This window comes from Idiotropiscis lumnitzeri, chromosome 2 (assembly GCF_059441095.1).
Source record: "Idiotropiscis lumnitzeri isolate Australia: NSW breed Sydney's pygmy pipehorse chromosome 2, RoL_Ilum_1.0, whole genome shotgun sequence".
In the NCBI taxonomy this organism is placed as follows: domain Eukaryota; kingdom Metazoa; phylum Chordata; class Actinopteri; order Syngnathiformes; family Syngnathidae; genus Idiotropiscis; species Idiotropiscis lumnitzeri.
Window position 1 is genome coordinate 28,549,970 of NC_142392.1, and position 21,371 is coordinate 28,571,340.

Consider the following 21,371-nt stretch of genomic DNA (forward strand, 5'->3'; position numbering starts at 1 on the left):
GACTGAATTTCCAGAAGGGACTGAATTTGACTGTGCACATCCGGCGGGGGAAGCATATATTGTCCTCCGTTCCAGTAGACTGGGCAGCTCTGAGACCAGGGTCTCCATCCTCCCGCGGGGGGTACGTCCTTGTTCCTGCTCTGGTCTGCGCGGTGTAGCCGCCTCCACCCATTCAAACCACCAATTGGTCCTTTGCATTGAACACTGAGTTATGATGATTTTGTTTGTCAGGATGCATTCACCCAATTTCGAGGGTCAAAAGTGCATCTTGCTTTTGGATTATGTATTTGTGATGTCTACCGGTGCTGCCACGCATGTGTGCCTTGCCCCAGAGCCGAGGAAACGGTATGAATTGTCTCTGTTCGCTGAGCCACAAATTACATTAACAATCGGTGCGCATCATCATACTAAAGATTTCGGCCCATTGGTGAAGACTTTTGGCAGAGTTAATTTCAGATGTAGAATACCCCATGTCACGAGCAGGGTGTGGTGTTTCAGCACCCATTCCGAATTCTTCTGTTACGGAACATTTTCCGAATTTCGACACTATGGTGGACCCGGGGTCTGACTGATGTTGTGCTCTGGTCCACAGCTTCTCCAATTTGTTTTTGCTATATCTGCGAAAGTTTTTATATTATTGTGAAAGAAATTAAGTTTGTCATGTCATCATGTTTCAAAACTATGCTTACGGGTTAATAGAAGGTCACAAAAACATGGACCTCTTAAACAGGAAAACGTGAGTTCAGTGGTAACAGAGTTGTGTCTATGCTGGCAGTTTAGCAGGAAGCCACAAAAACAGATGCACGTCTTGAACCGTGTTTGACAGGAAACCGTTTAGCTCGCATTGAACAGAAGTGTGATGAAGTCAAAGTGTTCATGTTTTTCCATTCTTTATGAGTTGACAAAAAACAAATTTCTTTGCTGTGCTTCAAGAAAAGGCCGCACAGGAGCGGGAACGCTTTTCTCTTTGCCGGACTGCTCCTCGCAAGTGACAAAGATAATCTTGGCTGGGTGATTCATTTATGAAGGCTTTTCTCGTTTTTGACAAAAACTCTGACATATCTTGTTCAAGCAATTCCTAATGGAATGATTCAACCGGACTCTAAAAACTGTGCACACTGCGGCAAAAAGATCAATGGAGGTTGATCAATGTTCGTGAATAAAACACAAATGATTACGTTTTTTTTTAAATCAAGTACGTATTGGTCTTATTTATGACATTTTTACTGGCTCGGTCAATGAACCTCCGATGGATCTGCACTGTTTTGTGCACATGTGCATAGTTTCACCTCATCCAAACATTTAAAATACATTTAATGCATCCATCCAGGGTTGCACGGATCTCATCAGTGAACAAGCGCATGCTGCAAGGAATGCATCTGCATCTTTGGCTTGCTATGGGCTTAAAAAGGGAGAACGTCACAACCCCCTTTTCTGCCAACAAGTCCAGGAACATTTAGTTCCTGGTAATAAAGTTCCTGTGGCCCAGGTGGTTTGCATCTACCCCACAACTCATAGTTCCTGGTAATTTATCCAAATCACAATGATGATGTATCAGTGGGATGTCTTGTGTTACTTTGTTACTCATTACTGACACCCTATGGCTGTTAAGCATCATTGCAGTTCCAAAATAATTCAGTGAACTCTTAAAATATTTTGGTGTATCTTCGTCAAATTTGAATACATATTGGCTAACTTTAAACTATACAGTCATTATTCAAATATGTCAACATGAAAGTCAGAGTGAAAGTGTTGTTGCTTAATGCTTTAGTGTAGGAATTTTTACTCTTCAAACGTAATTTTGTTTTAAAATTTATTTCAAAACAGAAATTTTATAAAAATTAATAGGGTAATGTCGGAACTTACTCGCAGGATAAATGTCATTTTGGGTAAAAAAACCCCAAACGTAAATCATACAATAAATAGCGACTCCGATTCCAGGGCCCCTTAAATTCTTTTAGGGATCCAGATTATAATGGAAGCAAAAATACCCACGATGAAACTATCTCTAAATGCAAAAAGAAATACTTGTAAATATATTTCACTTGAACGATTCCTATTTTATCAATGACATCATGTTGCGATGACCCCCAGTGGTCTGCATCAATATGTTCGGGTCCCACAACAGGTGTTCCATCAGACGCACACAATAGCCTGTGTGTGCTAACTTCAGCTTGCTTCCAGAAACGTCTGTGACTATGTCAGGAATGAAATCGGGCATCAGCCGCAACGTGCTTCCTTTTTAAATGCTCGTTTATCACCGTTGTGCTGCGAAAGGGAGGTTTACATCGTAGGACGTAATTTTGTGAAATGCCCCCATGGTCCGGTCCAAGTTGGGGTTGCACGCATTGCTCCGTGTGCGGCAGGCACAAGTCAAGGTAGCACAGTAGAAATAATATAAGACAAAGTCGCCGCCTGAGCTTTGACTTTACCAAACAAAATTTGTCTTTCTGTGTCCTACAGACGTCAGTGAATACGATCTCCGTTCTGTGAAAGAGGAGCCAGACTGGACTCACATCAAAAAGGAGGAGGCGGAGGAGGAGATCAACAAGTCACCAGTGAACGTTCTCCCTATAAAGTCTGAAGATGAAAACAAGGATGTGAGTGAGGACAACAGAGGGGCGGAGCCTACAAGCAGCAGTTCAAGTCATCACGTGACAACAGAAGGTGATGAAGACCACTGGGGGCCATCACAAGCACAAAATGAGGACACATTATCAGACGCTCATGACGACGATGATGATGATAATGAGCAAACTAAAGGTGAAAGGGGATGTCACACTGACTCATTAACTTCAAAGTTGTCTTTTAAAGGGCACAAAAAAACACACAGTGTTGAAAAATCTTTTTCCTGCTCAGTTTGTGGCAAAAGCTTCTCTCAAAAGTTTGATTTAACAATCCACACAAGAATTCACAGTGGAGAAAAATCTTTTTCATGCTCAGTTTGTGGAAAATGCTTCTCTCAAAAGGGAAGTTTAACAGAACACACAAGAACACACACTGGAGAAAAACCTTTTTCATGCTCAGTTTGTGGAAAAAGCTTCTCTCAAAAGTCACATTTAACAAGTCACACAAAAACACACAGTGGAGAAAAGCCTTTTTCCTGCTCAGTTTGTGGGAAAAGCTTTTCTTCAAAGTCAAATTTAATAAAACACACAAGAACACACAGTGGAGAAAAACCTTATTCATGCTCCGTTTGTGGAAAATGCTTCTCTCAAAAGTCACATTTAACAAGTCACACAAGAACACACAGTGGAGAAAAACCTTTTTCATGCTCCGTTTGTGGAAAATGCTTCTCTCAAAAGTCACATTTAACAAGGCACACAAGAACACACAGTGGAGAAAAACCTTTTTCATGCTCAGTTTGTGGAAAATGCTTCTCTGAAAAGGCAAGTTTAACAGAACACACAAGAAAACACAGTGGAGAAAACCCTTTTTCCTGCTCAGTTTGTGGCAAGAGTTGCTCTCGAAAGTCTGATTTAATAAATCACACAAGAACACACACTGGAGAAAACCCTTTTTCCTGCTCAGTTTGTGGCAAAAGCTTTTCTTTTAAGACAAATTTAAAAACACATACACGATTACACACTGGAGAAAAACCTTTTTCATGCTCAGTTTGTGGTAAAAGCTTCTCTCAAAATTCAAGTTTAACAATCCACACAAGAACGCACAGTGGAGAAAAACCTTTTTCCTGCTTAGTTTGTGCCAAGAGGTTCTCTCGAAAGTCGTATTTACGAAGCCACACAAGAACACACAGTGGAGACAAGCCATTCAGTTGCAGCGTTTGCGCTAAAGAATTCTTCACTAAACAGGGAGCTGAGAGACACAATTGTGCTGGTGAGAAAAGCAGCGATCCTTGAAGCTTAAAAAAAAGAAAACAAAAAACTGAAGGAACTGACTCTTAGTGGTAAGATGTAAATGTGATTTTGAATAAAATATGATAAAATTGAATTTTGCAAAGATCTTTTATTGACACAAAGCCAATGTGATCAGTGCCAGAAGAACCATTGTGTCTGAGTGAGGATGAGTTTTTTTGTGTGTTCACATCAAACATTATAAATAAAATTAATTGCCTTTGCCTAGAACAACATTTGTTAACGTTATGCTTTTCAGTTGTCTTTTTAATCGTACTTAATGGAAAAGGTGTGAGAAGAAACTGTGCTTATGAAATTGCTGCCTTGCACAATCATCAATAAAATCACTTGTTCCACTTTCTCAACTGGCCTTCATTACGCTGTGAAAAGGTGAAAAACTGAACTCGAAATTGAACTCGAAAAAGAACCAGAAAGAGAAACGCGAATAGTCCCGGTTTCTCTCAAAGGTTTTGATTTGTCAGGAGTTGGCAACTTGATGGCGACTGGAGTCAGCGCTGGTTTTCTCGCTGTGTTTGGCTGGCTCGTATATGTATGGTCCATTGAACAAAACTCAAACTCTTCAAATATCCCCTCACATACATTTAATATTTCGCTTTCTGAATAAATTTCTGACTAGCTAAGACCTCTTTCCAGGTTGAGCTCTATCAAGCGTTTGGGGCTTGTTGCTAAGCAGAATCTTACTTCGGAAAAAACGTATCATTTTGTCAAATATACTAAATATTTTTGTTCATGCTCTATTATATTTTTTATATATTGGATTATTTTTATAATGGAATAGGGAAATATTAAAATTGGCAACCACATACAGACCTAATTCAATTAATATGAAATATAAAACATTTTATAACTATTGAACTCAATGAGAAGAGTCCTAATCTTGAAATAAATATTGAATTATAAAAATGACTAATGTTTTAATTTCAATAACCCGACCCCAGATGAGCGGCAGAAAATGGCTGGATGGATGGAATAATTTAAATTGCATACATATTCAAATGAACAAATATGTTAAGAAATATTCAAGAGTGAAATAAAAAGGTTTAAATTAATATTGATATAATTTTACATTAAAATAATTGAATAAATATTGTAGTATTTCATAAGAAAGCTTAAATATACATTGAAATAAATAAAAACAAAAGTTGTGTATTTTTAAATGGCCTAATTTAGATATGGGAAGTAATTCTCTTGATGAAACTATGAAGGGACTGGAGCTCACAGAAGTGACCAGTCTTGGTTCTGAAGTTCCGATGTAACCAGATACTGCCCTGAGAGAAAATAGGCCTGAGCATTGTTTATGGTGGGGGCAATTCTCTCGCCAGGTCAGTGACCTTCCAGGGTATGGAAGTAATTTAAGGTGGTCACGAGTAGACTGGTCGTATCAACGGGGAGACGCATCTGCTCTCCCTCTGGGGGACTTTTGGAGGGAAATCCCGAAGATTAGCGGGATGGGAATGCATATGCAACAAGGGAAAATTAGATATTCATGTCCTATTTGGGCATTCCCTATAAGAAGGGAATGTCTGAGAGGGGGCTCGCACGTTTTTGGGGAGACTTCTTTTGACATCAGCATGTGACGAGAATAAAATCTTTCTTCTTTCTTTCGTTCTTTTCCATCACCAATCCAACCTCTCCGGAAGACAAAATATACGACATATTGAAAGAAAAATAATACTCAAATATTGAAATAACTATAGAATTGAATGAATAAACAACAAAGAAATAAATACCTCCTGGAAAATATCATTATTTATCAACATTTGTCAACATTTGTCAAAGCACAACATTTCGATCAGATTGAGTTCTTTCTTGCACATTCTTAAGCAATCGTAAGTTTTTTACTTTTAATTTTTAAGTTACTTCAGTGCATTTCATACCTGGCCTTCAGTGAAGTCCTACTTCGTCCTACTTGAATGAATCCACATCAAAATACCATAATTTATGACACCACGGCTGGACAAATAATATCCAGAAACACACTTACGCACCACTGAGTGAGTGTTGGACGACATAGCTTCTCTTGAAAGGTCCGACTTGAAAATGTCCTTGCAAGTGTATCTGCAATTAAATCCACAGGACCTTTTCAAACTTGTCTTTATCTTCGGGTTCATCATAAACAAAGGTGTTGAATACCTCGATGGCCTCGGCTCCGGCATTGGTTCGCAAAAGGGCTATTTTTCTTTCGTCCGCTCTGTTTCCGACTCCCACGGCGGCAAGGTCCACATTTCCCGTCATTTTCAGCGCTTCTGGTGGCCTTACGGAGTCCATCTCGCGTCAGTCCTTTTCTTGACCCGCGACCTGGTACCATGTAACGTTCTGGCTTCTATCTTAAGAAGTCACGCAGGTAACGTGATGCTGCAAGCTTGTTCATCTTTATTTACTGACTTGCATTCTCGTCTATGTGCAGACACACGAGTTCGTCTGGTAACTAAACACACATCAGGCAATACTGCCAACTAGTGACTAATGATATAACTGCTATCATTACAGTTACTGTTGGGTTGGGTCACCGTGGAAATGAGAAGTAGTTAGTAAATCAACCTTTAAAAGCCAAACTTACGCCAATGCATGTTCGTTTTTTGTACTCAAGAAAAAAAAGGGTCAAATGAAGACTCAACAACTGATTAGAGTTCCGATATTTAGTTTCTTCCATTTCTGGAGTTTAGGAAATAGTACAAAGACAGATATCTGGGCGGCTTTTTCTTAATCTCACGAGAAAACTGCACTCGGGCGAGCACAGTCGAAAAATGTGCACCCTCTTTCAGCCCAGCTTCAGTTTTTATAGGAGTTTTTTATGTCAAGGGTAATGTAGGTTGAATCGGTCGTCCTCGCTCCCTCCCACGGCACGGGTCCACGTCCAAGGGAAGGTCCTCCCCAGGTTAGTCATCGTCTGGATAGTTGATTCCCGTCTGGTCCCCAAGACTGGCACGCCAAGGCTGGCCTTCTCCGGCGGGCAGTCCCTCCGTCTCTCTCCCCGCTGGCATTCCTCTGTAATCTTGTCGATGTGCATGTGTACGTGTGTATGTGCACGTGTATGTGCAGGTGTAAGTACGTGCCTGTGTGTATGCATGCGTGTTCATGTGCTCCGATCTCCAATTGTTATGTCTTTCGGAATGTATTTTTTGCGATAGTGTCTATGTGACACCTCTAGTGCCAAATTTGGTATGTTTGCATCTCTACAGCCAATGTGGAGAATGTGCTTCGTCGTATTTGACCACGAAGTGCTGTGAATGTGAATGCAAGTCATGGAAATGCTATGTAGGCAAATTTGTTCTCACTACTGAGAATTTCAATAAAGTTCACACATTTAAACTTAGTACTATAAATTTAGCATATGAGAAAAATATAATAAATCAGAAAACATCAGGACTACAATCCCAGTTATTCTTGTGACCCGTGCTTCTAGTTCCATTTGATAAATGCTTCTTGTTTCATCAATGTTTAAAATATTCAGTAAATATGAACCTGCTAACTTTGATAATCGACATTCTGTCCCGTATGTGTTTAAAATAATGCCAGTAATCGTAATACAATCCTTTAATCCCCGCCGAAAAATATTTTACCATCAAAATGAAAACGCAACCTGTGGCCACAAAAAATGCATGCGGCAAGAAATATACTATGACCCCCCCCTGTCAACCCCACCCCCTAGTGGGGTTGATCCCAATCAAAGTTATATGAGCCAACAAAAAGTAACAAATTAATTAGTGCCGTCCCGCAATTAAATTTCTTAACTAAATAATCGCAACACTACCGTCATTAATTGCACTCAATCACCTTTTTTAACTTGTTTGTGAAGCTTGTATCAGTCACTTGAATAAGATATTGTAATTAACGTAGACCCACCAAATTTTATATCTATATCTATTTCAATTCCCAGACTGTTGTAAAAGCTTTCTTTGAATATAATCTAGACCAGGGGTGCTCACACTTTTTCAGCATGCGAGCTACTTTCAAAATGACAGTCAAAATGATCTACCCACTACAAAAATGCAAAACATCTATTTATTTTCAAATGTATTAAGGATTATTTGTACGTACAATGTATGTTGATGTACCTTACATAACCAAATGAGCCAATATTGCAAAACACACATAATTAACTATTAACATTTTTTAAATTAACTGAGTTTACTTTGATGACTTGCACTGAATTGAATCAGCCAGGGATGCATAGTCCGGACAGTAGCTGCTGATAGCCAGCCTCAAACACACTTCCAAATGTTCATCAGTCATGGTGGAACGGTATTTGGACTTAATGATCTTCATGTAAGAAAAGGCTGACTCACATAAATAAGTGGAGCCGAATAATGCAGTCAAAGAGATAGCACATTTCCTCATGTTAGGGTACTTTTCCTCCGTGAGTAAGTTCCAGAACTGTCCATGAGCTCTCGACTTCAGTTCAATGTCGGTTTGTAGAGTCAAAATCTCATCTTCCACTCCAGAAGAGTTCATGTGAAACAGTGATGCAATGTTTGATGCGAGTGAATCAACCTCAACATCTTCCTGAAAAGGATAGCACATGAATGTAGCGACTGGCTCGAGCAAAGAAAAGTCTTGAAAGCGTTTGTTAAATTCTGACAGACAACCGGTGATCTGCTCCGTGTAGCGTGCACTGTCAAGTTGCTCACAGGCCTTCCCTTGCGTCTCCAACTCTGACGCCAGGTTCTGGAAATTTGCCAAATCATGGCGCTGCAGCTTTGTGGAGAAATGTTGCATCTTTCGTTTGAAAGCGTGAACTGAGCTGATCATATTGGTCACTGTTTTGTCTTTTCCTTGCAGCTCAAGATTAAGGTCATTCAACAAGTTTGTCAGATCGGTTAAAAATGCCAAGTCTAACAGCCACTGGCCGTCATTTAGCTGCTTGTATTCTGCATGTCCAGATACACGGAAAAACTCCTTAATCTCCGGACAGAGCTCTCGAAATCTTTTGAGGAATTTCCCACGACTAAGCCATCTCACGTCAGTATGTAGCAACAACTCAGAGTGGTCGCAGCCAGCCTTCTCCAGATGTGCACGGAATAACCGTCTTTGAAGAGATCTGGCTCGAATAGAACATGCGATCTTCGTTGCCACATCCATGATCTCTTTCATGTTAAGCATTTTAGCGCATAGCGCTTGTTGGTGGATAATGCAATGGTAATTCAAGAAGTCTGGGAACGCATCATCCTGCCTGCACTTGGCAATAAATCCATTCACACGCCCAACCATTGCAGGTGCTCCATCTGAGGTGATAGACACCAATTTGTACATTGGGAGCTCAGTTTTCTCGATAAAGTTTTTAAACGTCTGAAATATGTCCTCTCCTCGCGTCTGTTCTTTCATGGGAAGTACTGTTAATAGCTCCTCTTTTGCAGTGATATCACTTAACACCATGCGAATGAAAACGCACATCTGGGCTGTGTCACTCACATCCGTAGATTCGTCCAACTGCAGTGAGAAAAATTCACAATTTCTGATGTCCGTCCACATTTGCTGGGTTAAATCCTCGGCCATGGCATCACAGCGACGTGTAACTGTATGTCTTGACAACTGCAGAGCTTTGATTGAAGATAATATCTCTGCCTTATTTTTAAAGTCCCGGAACAATGAGTCAGCTGCTTCAACGAATGCCTCTTTTACCATCTCTCCGTCTTGGAAGGACTTCTTGTTTTTAACAATGGCGTGACACACCCGGAACGATGCTTCGGTGGCCGCCTTCGCTTTGGAAGTATGTTGTGTGAAAAATGACTGCTGTCTTGTCAACTGGGATTTTAGTTCATTCACCTTTCTCTTTCTTAGCTCGCTTTTCGGCGGGAAGTCGTTTTCGTATCTTTCTTGAACAGTCCGAAAATGCTGCTCCACATTTCCCTTCTTTGGTACTGCGATGATAGAATGGCATATGAGGCAAACGCACTTCGAAAATGACATTGTGAAAAAAAAGTCCACCTCCCATTCTGTATGGAATTGATATGCTTTTGCCTTTTTACTTGGTCCAGCTCCTTCACTCATTTTAGTGACCATAAACTTTAGCGAGGGCTTAAAATCTGACACAATTCGCCGACTAGCTTAGCACTTTGCGTCGTTGTTTACGCATGAGCGGTGACCTAAAGGTCAAAATTCAGTTGTTATCTGACTGGTTGTCCTGTATGTCAATCAAGTAACGGGGATGGATGATAGGCTGACATCGTAAGTTCTGCTGCACTTAGAGCCGTTGTTTGATTTGATTGGTCAACAGAATGGCAACATTCAGTTGTCATCTGAATGGCTGCCTTGTATATTAATCAAGTGACGGCATTGATGCTAGGATGATATTTTTTTAATGTCACGCCGCGATCGACCAGTACCACCTCCGCGATCGACCGGTAGATCGCGATCGACTTAATGAGCACCCCTGGTTTAAGGCATCCATCCAAGGTTGCACGGATCTCATCGGTGAACAAGCGCATGCTGCAAGGAATGCATCTGCATCTTTGGCTTACTATGAGCTTAAAAAGGGATACCGTCACAACCCCCTTTTCTACCAACAAGCCCAGGAACATTTAGTTCCTGATAATAAAGTTCCTGTGGCCCAGGTGGTTTGCATCTCCACCGCAACTCATAGTTCCTGGTAATTTTTGCAAATGAAAATGATGACGGAACAATGGGAGTTGTTGTTACTTTGTTACTCATTACTGACACCCTATGGCTGTTAAGCGTCATTGCAGTTACAAAATAATTCAGTGAACTCTTAAAATATTATGGTGTATCTTAGTCTAATTTTAATACATATTGGATAACTTTAAAATATACGTTATTCAAATATGTCAAAGTGAAAGTGTTGTTGCTTAATTTATGTGTAGGGATTTTGACTCTTCAAACGTTAATTTTGTTTTAAAATTTATTTAGAAACAGAAATTTTATGAAAAAGTAAAAAGGGGAATGTTGGAACGTACTAGCAGGCTAAATGTCATTTTGGGCAAAAAAAAAACAAACAAAAAAAAACCAAACGTAAATCATGCAATAAATAGCGACTATGATGCCAGGGCCCCTTTAATTCTTTTAGGGATCCAGATTATAATGAAAGCAAAAAGTACCCACGATGAAACTATCCATAAATGCAAAATGAAATACTTGGAAACATATTTTGCTTGAAGGATTTCTATTCTATCAATGACATTATGTTGTGATGGCCCCCAGTGGCCCCCATTAATAAGTTAGGGTCCCACAACAGGTGTTCCATCAGACGCACACAATAGCCTGTGTGTGCTAACTTCAGCTTGCTTCCAGAAACGTCTGTGACTTTGTCCAGAATGAAATCGGGCCTCAGCCGCAACGTGCTTCCTTTTTAAATGCTCGTTTATCACTGTTGTGCTGCTAGGAAAGGGAGATTTACATCGTTGGCCGTAATTTTGTGAAATGCCCCCATGGTCTGGTCCAAATCGGGGTCACACGCATTGCATGCATCACAACATTAATGCGGCAGGCACAAGTCAAGGTAGCACGGTAGAAACAAAAGAAGACAAAGTCGATGCACGAGGTTTGACTTGACCAAACCAAATGTATGTTTGTCTTTTTGTGTCCTGCAGACGTCAGACAAAATGATCTCCGTTCTGTGAAAGAGGAGCCAGACTTGACTCACATCAAAAAGGAGGAAGAGGAGGAGGAGATCAACAAGTCACCAGTGAAAGTTGTCCCAACAAAGACCGAAGATGTAAACAAGGATGAGAGTGAGGACAACAAAGGGGCGGAGCCGACAAGCAACAGCTCAAGTCATCACGTGACAACAGAAGGTGATGAAGACCACTGGGGACCATCACAAGCACATAATGAGGACACATTATCAGATGCTCATGACAATGATGATGATGATGATGATGATGATGATGGGCAAGCTCAAGGTGAAAGGGCATGTCACACTGACTCATTCACTTCAAAGCTGTCTTTAAAAGGGCACAGAAAAACACACCGTGGTGAAAAACAGTTTTCTTGCTCGGTTTGTGGCAAAAGCTTCATGCATAAGTCAACGTTTACAATCCACACAAGAACACACACTGAAGAAAAACCTTTTTCCTGCTCAGTTTGTGGCAAAAGCTTCTCTGGAAAGTCTAATTTAAGAAAACACGCAACAACACATAGTGGAGAAAAACCTTTTTCTTGCTCAGTTTGTGGTAAAAGATTTTCTCTAAAGTCCCGATTCACAGAACATACAAGAACACACACTGCAGAACCTCCTTCTTGCTTAGTTTGTGGTAAAAGCTTCTCCCAAAAGGCTCATTTAACAAGCCACACAAGAACACACAGTGGGGAAAAATCTTTTTCCTGCTCAGTTTGTGGCAGAAGCTTCTCTCATAAGTCAACTTTAACAAGGCACACAAGAACTCACAGTGGAGAAAAACCTTTTTCCTGCTCATTTTGTGGAAAATGCTTCTCTCAAAAGTCTTATTTAAGAAATCACACAAGAACACACAGTGGAGAAAAACCTTTTTCCTGCTCAGTTTGTGGAAAATGCTTCTCTGAAAAGTCACATTTACAAAGCCACACAAGAACACACAATGGAGACAAGCCATTCAGTTGCAGCGTTTGTGCTAAAAAATTCGCCACTAAACAGCATGCTGCGAGACACGATTGTGATGGTGAGAATATAGGGCTGGGCGATATGACCTAAAATCAATATTGCGATAAATTGAGCAATTTCACCTTGGTAATGATCGATGCACGATAAATTCCCCCCAAAATCAAAATAAATGCAGGAAATGCATATTAACTGTTTTTTTTTTTAACCAACTCGTACACATTACTTTCAATGAAAAATAATAGTACAAAAACCATTTGTATAAACATTCCAAATATCTTGCTTTGCATGATTTGAACAATGTCACAAAGAACAGGAGAAAAAGGGTAACTCTCACAAAATCTTTTTCTGCAAATCGATTGTGCCGAGATGCTGTCATGCCATTTGCAAAGGCCTAGATTTATGTAAAGGTATGTTGAAAACAATATAAATAATGCCATGTGCAAAGGAGCTAGTCGCCCGTAAACAAAATGCTCATTAGAATGGAAAAAAATGTCAATGCAATGCCAGTGCCAAATAAACAAGTGTGCTTCATTAGGAAAATGCCGTCTCGAGTACTCCGGTGCGCAGTCGCCACTTGTCATCTATGTAATGCACGGTCAGGCTCAAACAGGGATCCATGTTGCGACCCGACCACAAGTCGGATGTGGATGCAAAATGTTTGACATGTGTCCGCTCCCGTCCCGATGTTGTCCATATCGGGAAGTACGGTTTGCAACAAATATTTTCGTACCTCTCGTCGGCTACTTTCATGAGGCGTTTAAATCCTGTGCGCTCCACTGTAACTAGAGGAGCTCTATCTTTAGCTATGTGCTCGGCTATCGCGTCCACCTCTGAGACATTCTCTCGTATGGTGTCGCCTCCGTTATGGGCTGTTGTCACTTGTCCAAACTTGCTCCTCACTTTGAACTTTTAGCACAAGCTCCAAGTCAACAGCATGGTTGTGTTGTGGGTGGTGAAAAAGAAAAGGTTGGACGCGCTGTTTCTGGTGCTTACGACGCACTTTGTAGTTCATGTTTTTTTGCTTAAACATCGTCTTTATGGAACCCAAAACATTTCCAAACGACAGATGTCGAATTTCTTTTCGGGACAAGCACAACTGGAACAACTTCAACTAACGTTACTTCGCGTGTCAGCCGCTTCTGGATTTGAATCGCCAGCAACGACCGACCGCGTCGTCAGTTTTCTTTCTAGTTCAGCTGGGTGGAGTCACGTGACTAAAAAGACTTTTCTTTTTTTTTTTTAACACTGAATTTTCCGACATGGGCAAAATGATTGTATTAAATTTCAGGAACAGTAAATTTTCGGATTATCGCCCAGCCCTACGAGAATAGCAGCGATCCTTGAAACTTAAAAAAAAGGACCAAAAAAAACTGAAGGAACTGACTCTTTGTGGTAAGATGTAAATGTGATTTTGAATAAAATATGATAAATTTAATTTTGCAAAGCTTTTTTATTGACATTAAGCCAATGTGATCACTGCCAGAAGAACCATTGTGTCTGAGTGATGATTTTTTTTTTGTGATTTTACATCGAGATGTAAATAAAATTAATTGCCTTTGCCTGGAATAGGGCTGGGCGATAAACCGAAAATTTACCGTTACCGAAATTTATTAGAATGACCGACATCATTTTGCCCATGTCGGTAAATTCGGTGTCTAAAAAAAAAAAAGAAAAAGAAGTCTTTTCTGTCTGCGGCGATGCTCATGCCCCTTTAAGACGGCTCAAGCGCGTGTAGTCACGTGACTCCTCCCTTCTGAACAAGAATGTAAACAAGACGCGTTCGTAGCTGGCGATTCAAATCCTGAAGCGGCTGACACGGCTGCGGACGAAGTAACGTTAGTTGAAATTGTTCCTGTCGCGCTTGTCCCGAAAATAAAGTGGACATCTGTCGTTTGGAAATGTTTTGGTTCCATAAAGACGATGTTTAAGCAAAAAAACATGAACTACAAAGTGCGTCGTAAGCACCAGAAACAGCGCGTCCAACCTTTTCTTTTTCACCACCCACAACACAACCATGCTGTTGACTTGGAGCTTGTGCTAAAAGTTCAAAGTGAGGAGCAAGTTTGGACAAGTGACAACAGCCCATAACGGAGGCGACACCATACGAGAGAACGTCTAAGAGGTGGACGCGATAGCCGAGCACATAGCTAAAGATAGAGCTCCTCTTGTTACAATGGAGCGGACAGGATTCAAACGCCTCATGAAAGTAGCCGACAAGAGGTACGAAAATATTTGCCGCAAACAGCACTTCCGATATGGACAACATCGGGACGGGAGCGGAGACATGTCAAGCATTTTGCATCCACATCCGACTTGTGGTCTTGTCGCAATATGGATCCCTGTTTGCGGCTGAATGTGCATTACATAGACGGCAAGTGGCGATTGCGCACCAGGGTAATCGAGACGGCACATTTTCCTGATGAAGCACATGCGTTTATTTGGCATTGGCATTCCATTGACATTTTTTTCCCATTCTATTTAGCATTTTGTTTACAGGCGACTAGCGCCTTTGCACATGGCATTATTTAGATTGTTTATACGATACCTTTACACAAATCTAGGCCTTTGCAAATGGAATTACAGCATCTCGGCACAATATATTTACATAAAAAGATTTTGTGAGAGGTACCCTTTTTCTCCTGTTCTTTGTGACATTGTTCAAGTCACGCAAAGCAAGCTAGTTTGAATGTTTATTCAAATGATTTTTGTACTTCTATTTTTCATTGAAAGTAATGCGTACCAGTTGGTCAATAAAAAAAGCAGTTAATATGCATTTCCTGCATTTATTTTGATTTTGGTCCTCAGGGGGAATTTATCGCGCATTTATCGTTATCGAGGTAAAACTGCCTAATTTATCGCGATATTGATTTTAGGTCATATCGCCCAGCCCTAGCCTGGAACAACATTTGTTACGTTATGCTTTTCAGTTGTCTTTTTAATCGTATTTAATGGAAAAGGTGTGAGAAGAAACTGTTCTTATGAAATCGGTATCTTCCACAATCATCAATAAAAATGACTTGTTCCACTTGCTCAACTGGCCTTCATTACGCTGTGTGAAAAGGTGAAAAACCGATCGAGAAGTTGAACTATAAAAAGAACAAGAAAGAGAAACGCAAGTAGTCTCAGTTTCTCTCAAAGGTTTTGGAATGTCAGGAGTTGGCAACTTGATGGCGACTGGAGTCACCACGGAGGAGATGATCAACATCACGCAGTTTGTTGCTGCTGTTGTCTTAATTGAACCCCGCAGGCCATCCGCCAGCGTCCCTGAATTTCACCGTCGGATCGTCAGCTATCCCACGTCTGACCCCAGATTGTTGTGGAATTTTCAGCAGTTAGGGAAGATCAATGAGTCTGGAAAATAAATTGTTTTTTGGGTCAGTCTGCAGAGTGATCTCAGTGGGAGAAGTGCGTGGGAAGATACTGATGCACACAGGAAGATGAAGATTTATTTGACAGGAACTGTGTAATCTTAAAACAAAAAGATACTTTTTCTGCGTTGAGCCTACTTATCAGTCAAGGTCGTGTTGTTTTGGCTTCGCAAAGAATCCTCGAGTACAAGAAGCGAAAGGCACTTTCTTCAAAAGCAGGTGGCCACAATAAATAACAAAAACCTTACTTGCTAAATAATTGTCCATAATATTAAGATTGAACAAAGTAGTGACACAAATATTGAAAAAGTAAATAATGTCACGATTAAACATTGAATACTAAATTATTACTAAAACAGTTCAATGAATCTTGAAATAAATAATGAATCACCGTAGTTTAATGAATACTGAAACGAATGATGAAATATTTAAGTTAGTTGTTATAAACACTGAAATCATTTTTTAAGACTAACATTTAGAGAATAAAACAGTGATGTATTTTAATTTAAAATTCACAACCACGTCGCTGGCGAAAAACCCTGTAAAAAGGCAAACATGTTGACATAAAGTATCACTTTACCATGTCAACTGTTAGAGAAATAGAGAAATACATTTGGAATACTATCCAACCAACAACATGGTGTCAGATGTGAAAAGAAAACCAGCAACAAAAGTAAAATTCAATACATCTCTCAAGTTCATATTTGGGAACTAAAATGTTTGTTCATGTGCATCTTAGGTTTTTCTCTATGTTTAGAAGAAGATAACAATGCTTTGCATCGCAAATGGTGACATCTGTCGGTGAGTTGGTGACAGTGCTCCACACAGCCAGCAGCCAATCATATCACAGCGGGGTGTGTCCTGTTCTTCCGCTTTGTGACGACCATTTTCTCGAAGGGAAAAAAACGACGCCATCTTTCATTCGTCTCGTCGAACAAAGAGAAGCTCACGAGTTATCACCAAGCAGAGATCAAGTGCCTATTTGTTGGAATCATCATTTGAAAATGTGTGCTAGAACGACACCCAAGTACAAAGAGGAATTTTGTGGAATAAAAGAAGAGAACGAGCAACATCTTCAACTGCTTGACGAAGTTTGCAAGCAGCCTCGTGTTGTGCCACACAAAGCAGGTTTGTACACGTCTTACTCTCATTTGCTTTGTAAATAACGACTTTCTATCGTTAAAAATATGCATCACAACATTAAGTTGTTTGGGGAAATGCGTTCAAGGTTATTGCCGTTTTATCTTTTAATATTGGGGGGCTAGCAGAGAGAGGGTGCACAGAGCTGAAGGAAGCAGGACGGCTGTAAAAATGAACAACAATGCCTGCTTTTTCCCTGGTGTCAGTCACCTTTATCTGGTGCAGTAAGCTATTTCAGTCAGCAGCTAATTAAGCTCTCCCAAAGGCCTCAGGGCATTTCAACCTGACACCTCATGTTTCAAAACTATGCTTACAGGTTAATAAAAGGTCACAAAAACATGGACCTCTTAAACAGGAAAACGCGAGTTCAGTGGTAACAGAGTTGTGTCTATGCTGGCAGTTTAGCCGGAAGCCACAAAAACAGATGCACGTCTTGAACCGTGTTTGACAGGAAACCGTTTAGCAGATGTGTGACCCAAACATGTCTTGTAAGCTGAAACCGTTCGAACAACAGGAAGAGTGTGGACGGGTGTGATAAAGTCAAAGTGTTCATCTTTTTCCATTCTTTATGAGTTTGCATCTTCAAATTGCTTTGCTGTGCTTCAATAAAACGTCGCACAGGAGCGGGAAAGCTTTTCTCTTTGGCGGACTGCTCCTTGCAAGTCAAGTCAAGTCAATTTTATTTGTATAGCCCTTAATCACAGACAGTCTCAAAGGGCTTTACATAGCCACAATCGACATCCCCGATCTTAACCCCCAGGACAAAGACAATCTTGGCTGAGTGATTCACTTGTACAGGCTTGTCTCGTTTTTGACAAAAACTCTGACAGATCTTGTTCAAGCAATTCCTTACGGAAGGAATTCTGCCTGACTCTAAAAAATGTGCACACTGCGGCGAAAACGTCTATGGCGGGTAATCAATTTTAGTGGATAAAACACAAAATATTCTGTTTTTTTTTTAAAAATCAAGTACATATTGGTCTTATTTATGAACTTTGTACTGGCTTGGTCGTGTGAGAGTCAATGAACCTCGGGTGGCCCTGCACAGTTTTGTGCACGTGCGTAGTTTCACCTCATCCAAACATTTAAAATACATTTAATGCATCCATCCAGGGTTGCTTGGATCTCATCAGTGAACAAGCGCATGCTGCAAGGAATGCATCTGCATCTTTGGCTTACTATGCGCTTAAAAAGGCTGAACGTCACAACCCCCTTTTCTACCTACAAGTCCAGGAACATTTAGTTCTGTCTCTTAATGCAAAAAGAAATACTTTTATTTTACTTGAAGGATTTCTATTCTATCCATGACATTATGTTGCGATGGCCCCCAGTGGTCTGCATCAATATGTTAGGGTCCCACAACAGGTGTTCCATCAGACGCACACAATAGCCTGTGTGTGCTAACTTCAGCTCGCTTCCAGAAACTTCTGTGACTATGTCAGGAATGAAATCGGGCATCGGCCGCAACGTGCTTCCTTTTTAAATGCTCGTTTATCACAGTTGTGCTGCGATAGGGAGGTTTACATCGTAGGACGTAATTCTGTGAAATGTCCCCATGGTCCGGTCCAAATCGGGGTCGCACGCATTAATCCGTGTGCAGCAGGCTCAAGTCAAGTTAGCACTGTAGAAAATAGGACAAAGTCGCCGCATGAGCTTTGACTTGACCAAACCAAATTTGTCTTTCTGTGTCCTGCAGACGTCAGTGAATATGATCTCTGTTCTGTGAAAGAGAAGCCAGACTGGACTCACATCAAAAAGGAGGAGGAAGAAGAAGAGATCAACAAGTCACCAGTGAACGTTGTCCCTATAAAGACTGAAGATGAAAACAAGGACAACAGAGGGGCGAAGCCTACAAGCAGCAGTTCAAGTCGTCACGTGACAACAGAAGATGACGAAGACCACTGGGCGCCATCACAAGCACATAATGAGGACACATTATCAGACGCTCATGATGATAATGATACGAATGATGATGATGCTGATGATGGGCAAGCCAAAGGTGAAAGGGCATGTCACACTGACAGTTGGGTATGTACTCACTGTGGGAAATCATTAACTTCAAAATTCTCTTTAAAACAGCACATAAGAACACATAGTGGAGAAAACCCTTTTTCCTGCTCAATTTGTGGCAAAAGCTTTTCTGTAAAGTCACATTTAACAAGCCACACAAGAACACACAGTGGTGAAAAACCTTTTTCCTGCTCAGTTTGTGGCATGAGTTTTGTTCATAAGTCAAATGTAAAAAGGCACACAAGAACACACACTGGAGAAAACCCTTTTTCCTGCTCAGTTTGTGGCAAGAGTTTCTCTCAAAGGTCTAATTTAATAATTCACACAAGAACACACAGTGGTGAAAAACCTTTTTCCTGCTTAGTTTGTGGCATGAGTTTTGTTAATCAGTCAAATGTAAAAAGGCACACTAGAACACACACTGGAGAAAACCCTTTTTCCTTCTCAGTTTGTGACAAGCGTTTCTCTCGAAAGTCAATTTTAACATGTCACACAAAAGCACACATTGGTGAAACACCTTTTGCTTGCTCGGTTTGTGGAAAATTCTTCTCTGAGAAGTCTCAGGTAACAAGACACACAAGAACTCACAGTGGAGAAAAGCCTTTTTCCTGCTCAGTTTGTGGCAAGAGTTTCTCTCAAAAGTCAAATTTAACAAAACATAGAAGAACACACACTGGAGAAAAACCTTTTTCCTGCTCAGTTTGTGGCAAAAGCTTTTCTGTAAAGTCAACTTTAAAATATCACACAAGAACGCACAGTGGAGAAAAGCCTTTTTCCTGCTCAGTTTGTGGCAAGAGTTTCTCTCAAAAGTCAAATTTAACAAAACATAGAAGAACACACTCTGGAGAAAAACTTTTTTTCTGCTCAGTTTGTGGCAAAAGCTTTTCTGTAAAGTCAACTTTAACATATCACACAAGAACGCACAGTGGAGAAAAGCCTTTTTCCTGCTTAGTTTGTGGCAAGAGTTTCTCTCAAAAGTCAAATTTAACAAAACATAGAAGAACACACTCTGGAGAAAAGCCTTTTTCCTGCTCAGTTTGTGGCAAAAGCTTCCTCCGTAAGTCAACGTTAACAATCCACACAAGAACACACAGTGGTGAAAAACCTTTTTCCTGCTCAGTTTGTGGCAAGAGTTTCTCTCTAAAGTCACAATTAACAGCGCACTCAAGAACACACCGTGGTGAAAAACCTTTTTCCTGCTCAGTTTGTGGTGAAAGCTTTTCTATAAAGTCAAGTTTAACAAGCCACACAAGAAAGCACGCTGTAGTAAAACCTTTTTCCTGCTCAGTTTGTGGCAAGAGTTTCTCTCAAAATTCACAGTTAACAAGCCACACAAGAACGCACAGTGGAGACAAGCCATTCAGTTGCAGCGTTTGCGCTAAAAAATTCTTCACTAAACGTAGTGCTGAGAGACACGATTGTGCTGGTGAGAAAAGCAGCGATCCTTGAAGATTAAAAAAATGAAAGAACCGACTCTTTGTGGTAAGATGTAAATGTGATTTTGAATAAAATGTCAATTTAATTTTGCAAACCTCTTTTATTGACACTAAGCCAATGTGATCAGTGTCAGAAGAAGCAATGTGTCTGAGTGATGATGATTTGTTTTGGTGTTTACATCAAACATTATGAATATGATTGCCTTTGCCTGGAACAACATTTTTTAACATTATGCTTTTCAGTTGTCTTTTTAATCGTACTTAATGGAAAAGGTGTGAGAAGAAATGGTGCTTATGAAATCGTTGCCTTCCACAATCATCAATAAAATCACTTGTTCCACTTGCTCAACTGGCCTTCATTATGCTGTGTAAAAAGGTGAAAAACTGAACGAGAAGTTGAACTATAAAAAGAACCAGACAGAGAAACGCAAATCGTCTCAGTTTCTCTCAACGGCAGTTAAGTTGAATACGTTTTTCAAGTTCGTATTTGGGAACTGTCAGAGAAGTTTCTGCAAAACAACCGGACAAGCCTTCTGACTGTACAACTGAATCAACCAGCCAAGATTGTCTTTGTCACTTGTGAGGAGCGGTCCGCCAAACCTCTCAGTGAGAAGGCCCAGAGAAAAGTTTTCCCACTCCTGTGCGGCGTTTTATTGTAGCACAGCAAAGTGTGACCCACGAAATATGTGGTCACAGTTTGGTTCATTTGGGATGGTTGATGTGAAGGGAAATCCATTTTCCAGGTTGATTTGAAACATGTGCGTGTTTCGACAGCAGAGGGCAGTAAAGGAACAGCACAGTACCAGCGATGTGATTGTATCTTCACAACAAGCTGCAGTAAAGTGGCGTTGTGTCGTAGTTTCTATGAGTTCGCGATTCTACGGAGCCCCTTAGGGGACACGGAAGAGAGAAAAAAAACTTTGCGTTCCCTCGCAAAATCTTTGCGTTCCCTCGCAAAGTTTGCGGGAATGCAAAGTTGTTTAGTTTTTTCTTCGAGTGAATGTTT

The 21,371-nt window shown here is 40.6% G+C and overlaps 2 protein-coding genes across 3 annotated transcripts in view; one reads left to right on the top strand and one right to left on the bottom strand.

Annotated features, from left to right (window-relative positions):
• Nucleotides 1-4,172, top strand: part of LOC148342209 (uncharacterized) — a 71,832-nt gene extending 67,660 nt beyond the window's left edge. For both annotated transcript variants that reach the window (XM_088287812.1, XM_088287811.1), the window contains exon 2: nucleotides 2,464-4,172. In XM_088287812.1, coding sequence (XP_088143938.1) covers nucleotides 2,464-3,860 — 1,397 coding nt within the window. In that variant the 3' untranslated portion in view covers nucleotides 3,861-4,172. The remainder of the gene's footprint in view (nucleotides 1-2,463) is intronic.
• A 3,834-nt stretch (nucleotides 4,173-8,006) lies between these two features.
• LOC148342212 (general transcription factor II-I repeat domain-containing protein 2-like) lies at nucleotides 8,007-9,371 on the bottom strand. The gene has a single exon (XM_088288101.1). The coding sequence runs from the start codon at nucleotides 9,369-9,371 to the stop codon at nucleotides 8,007-8,009; it is 1,365 nt and encodes a 454-aa protein (XP_088144227.1).
• Between the last annotated feature and the right edge of the window lie 12,000 nt (nucleotides 9,372-21,371).

Bases quoted from the DNA above. Each gene is read 5' to 3' on its own strand.
- LOC148342212 (XM_088288101.1), bottom strand. From the start codon at position 9,371: ATGGCCGAGGATTTAACCCAGCAAATGTGGACGGACATCAGAAATTGT.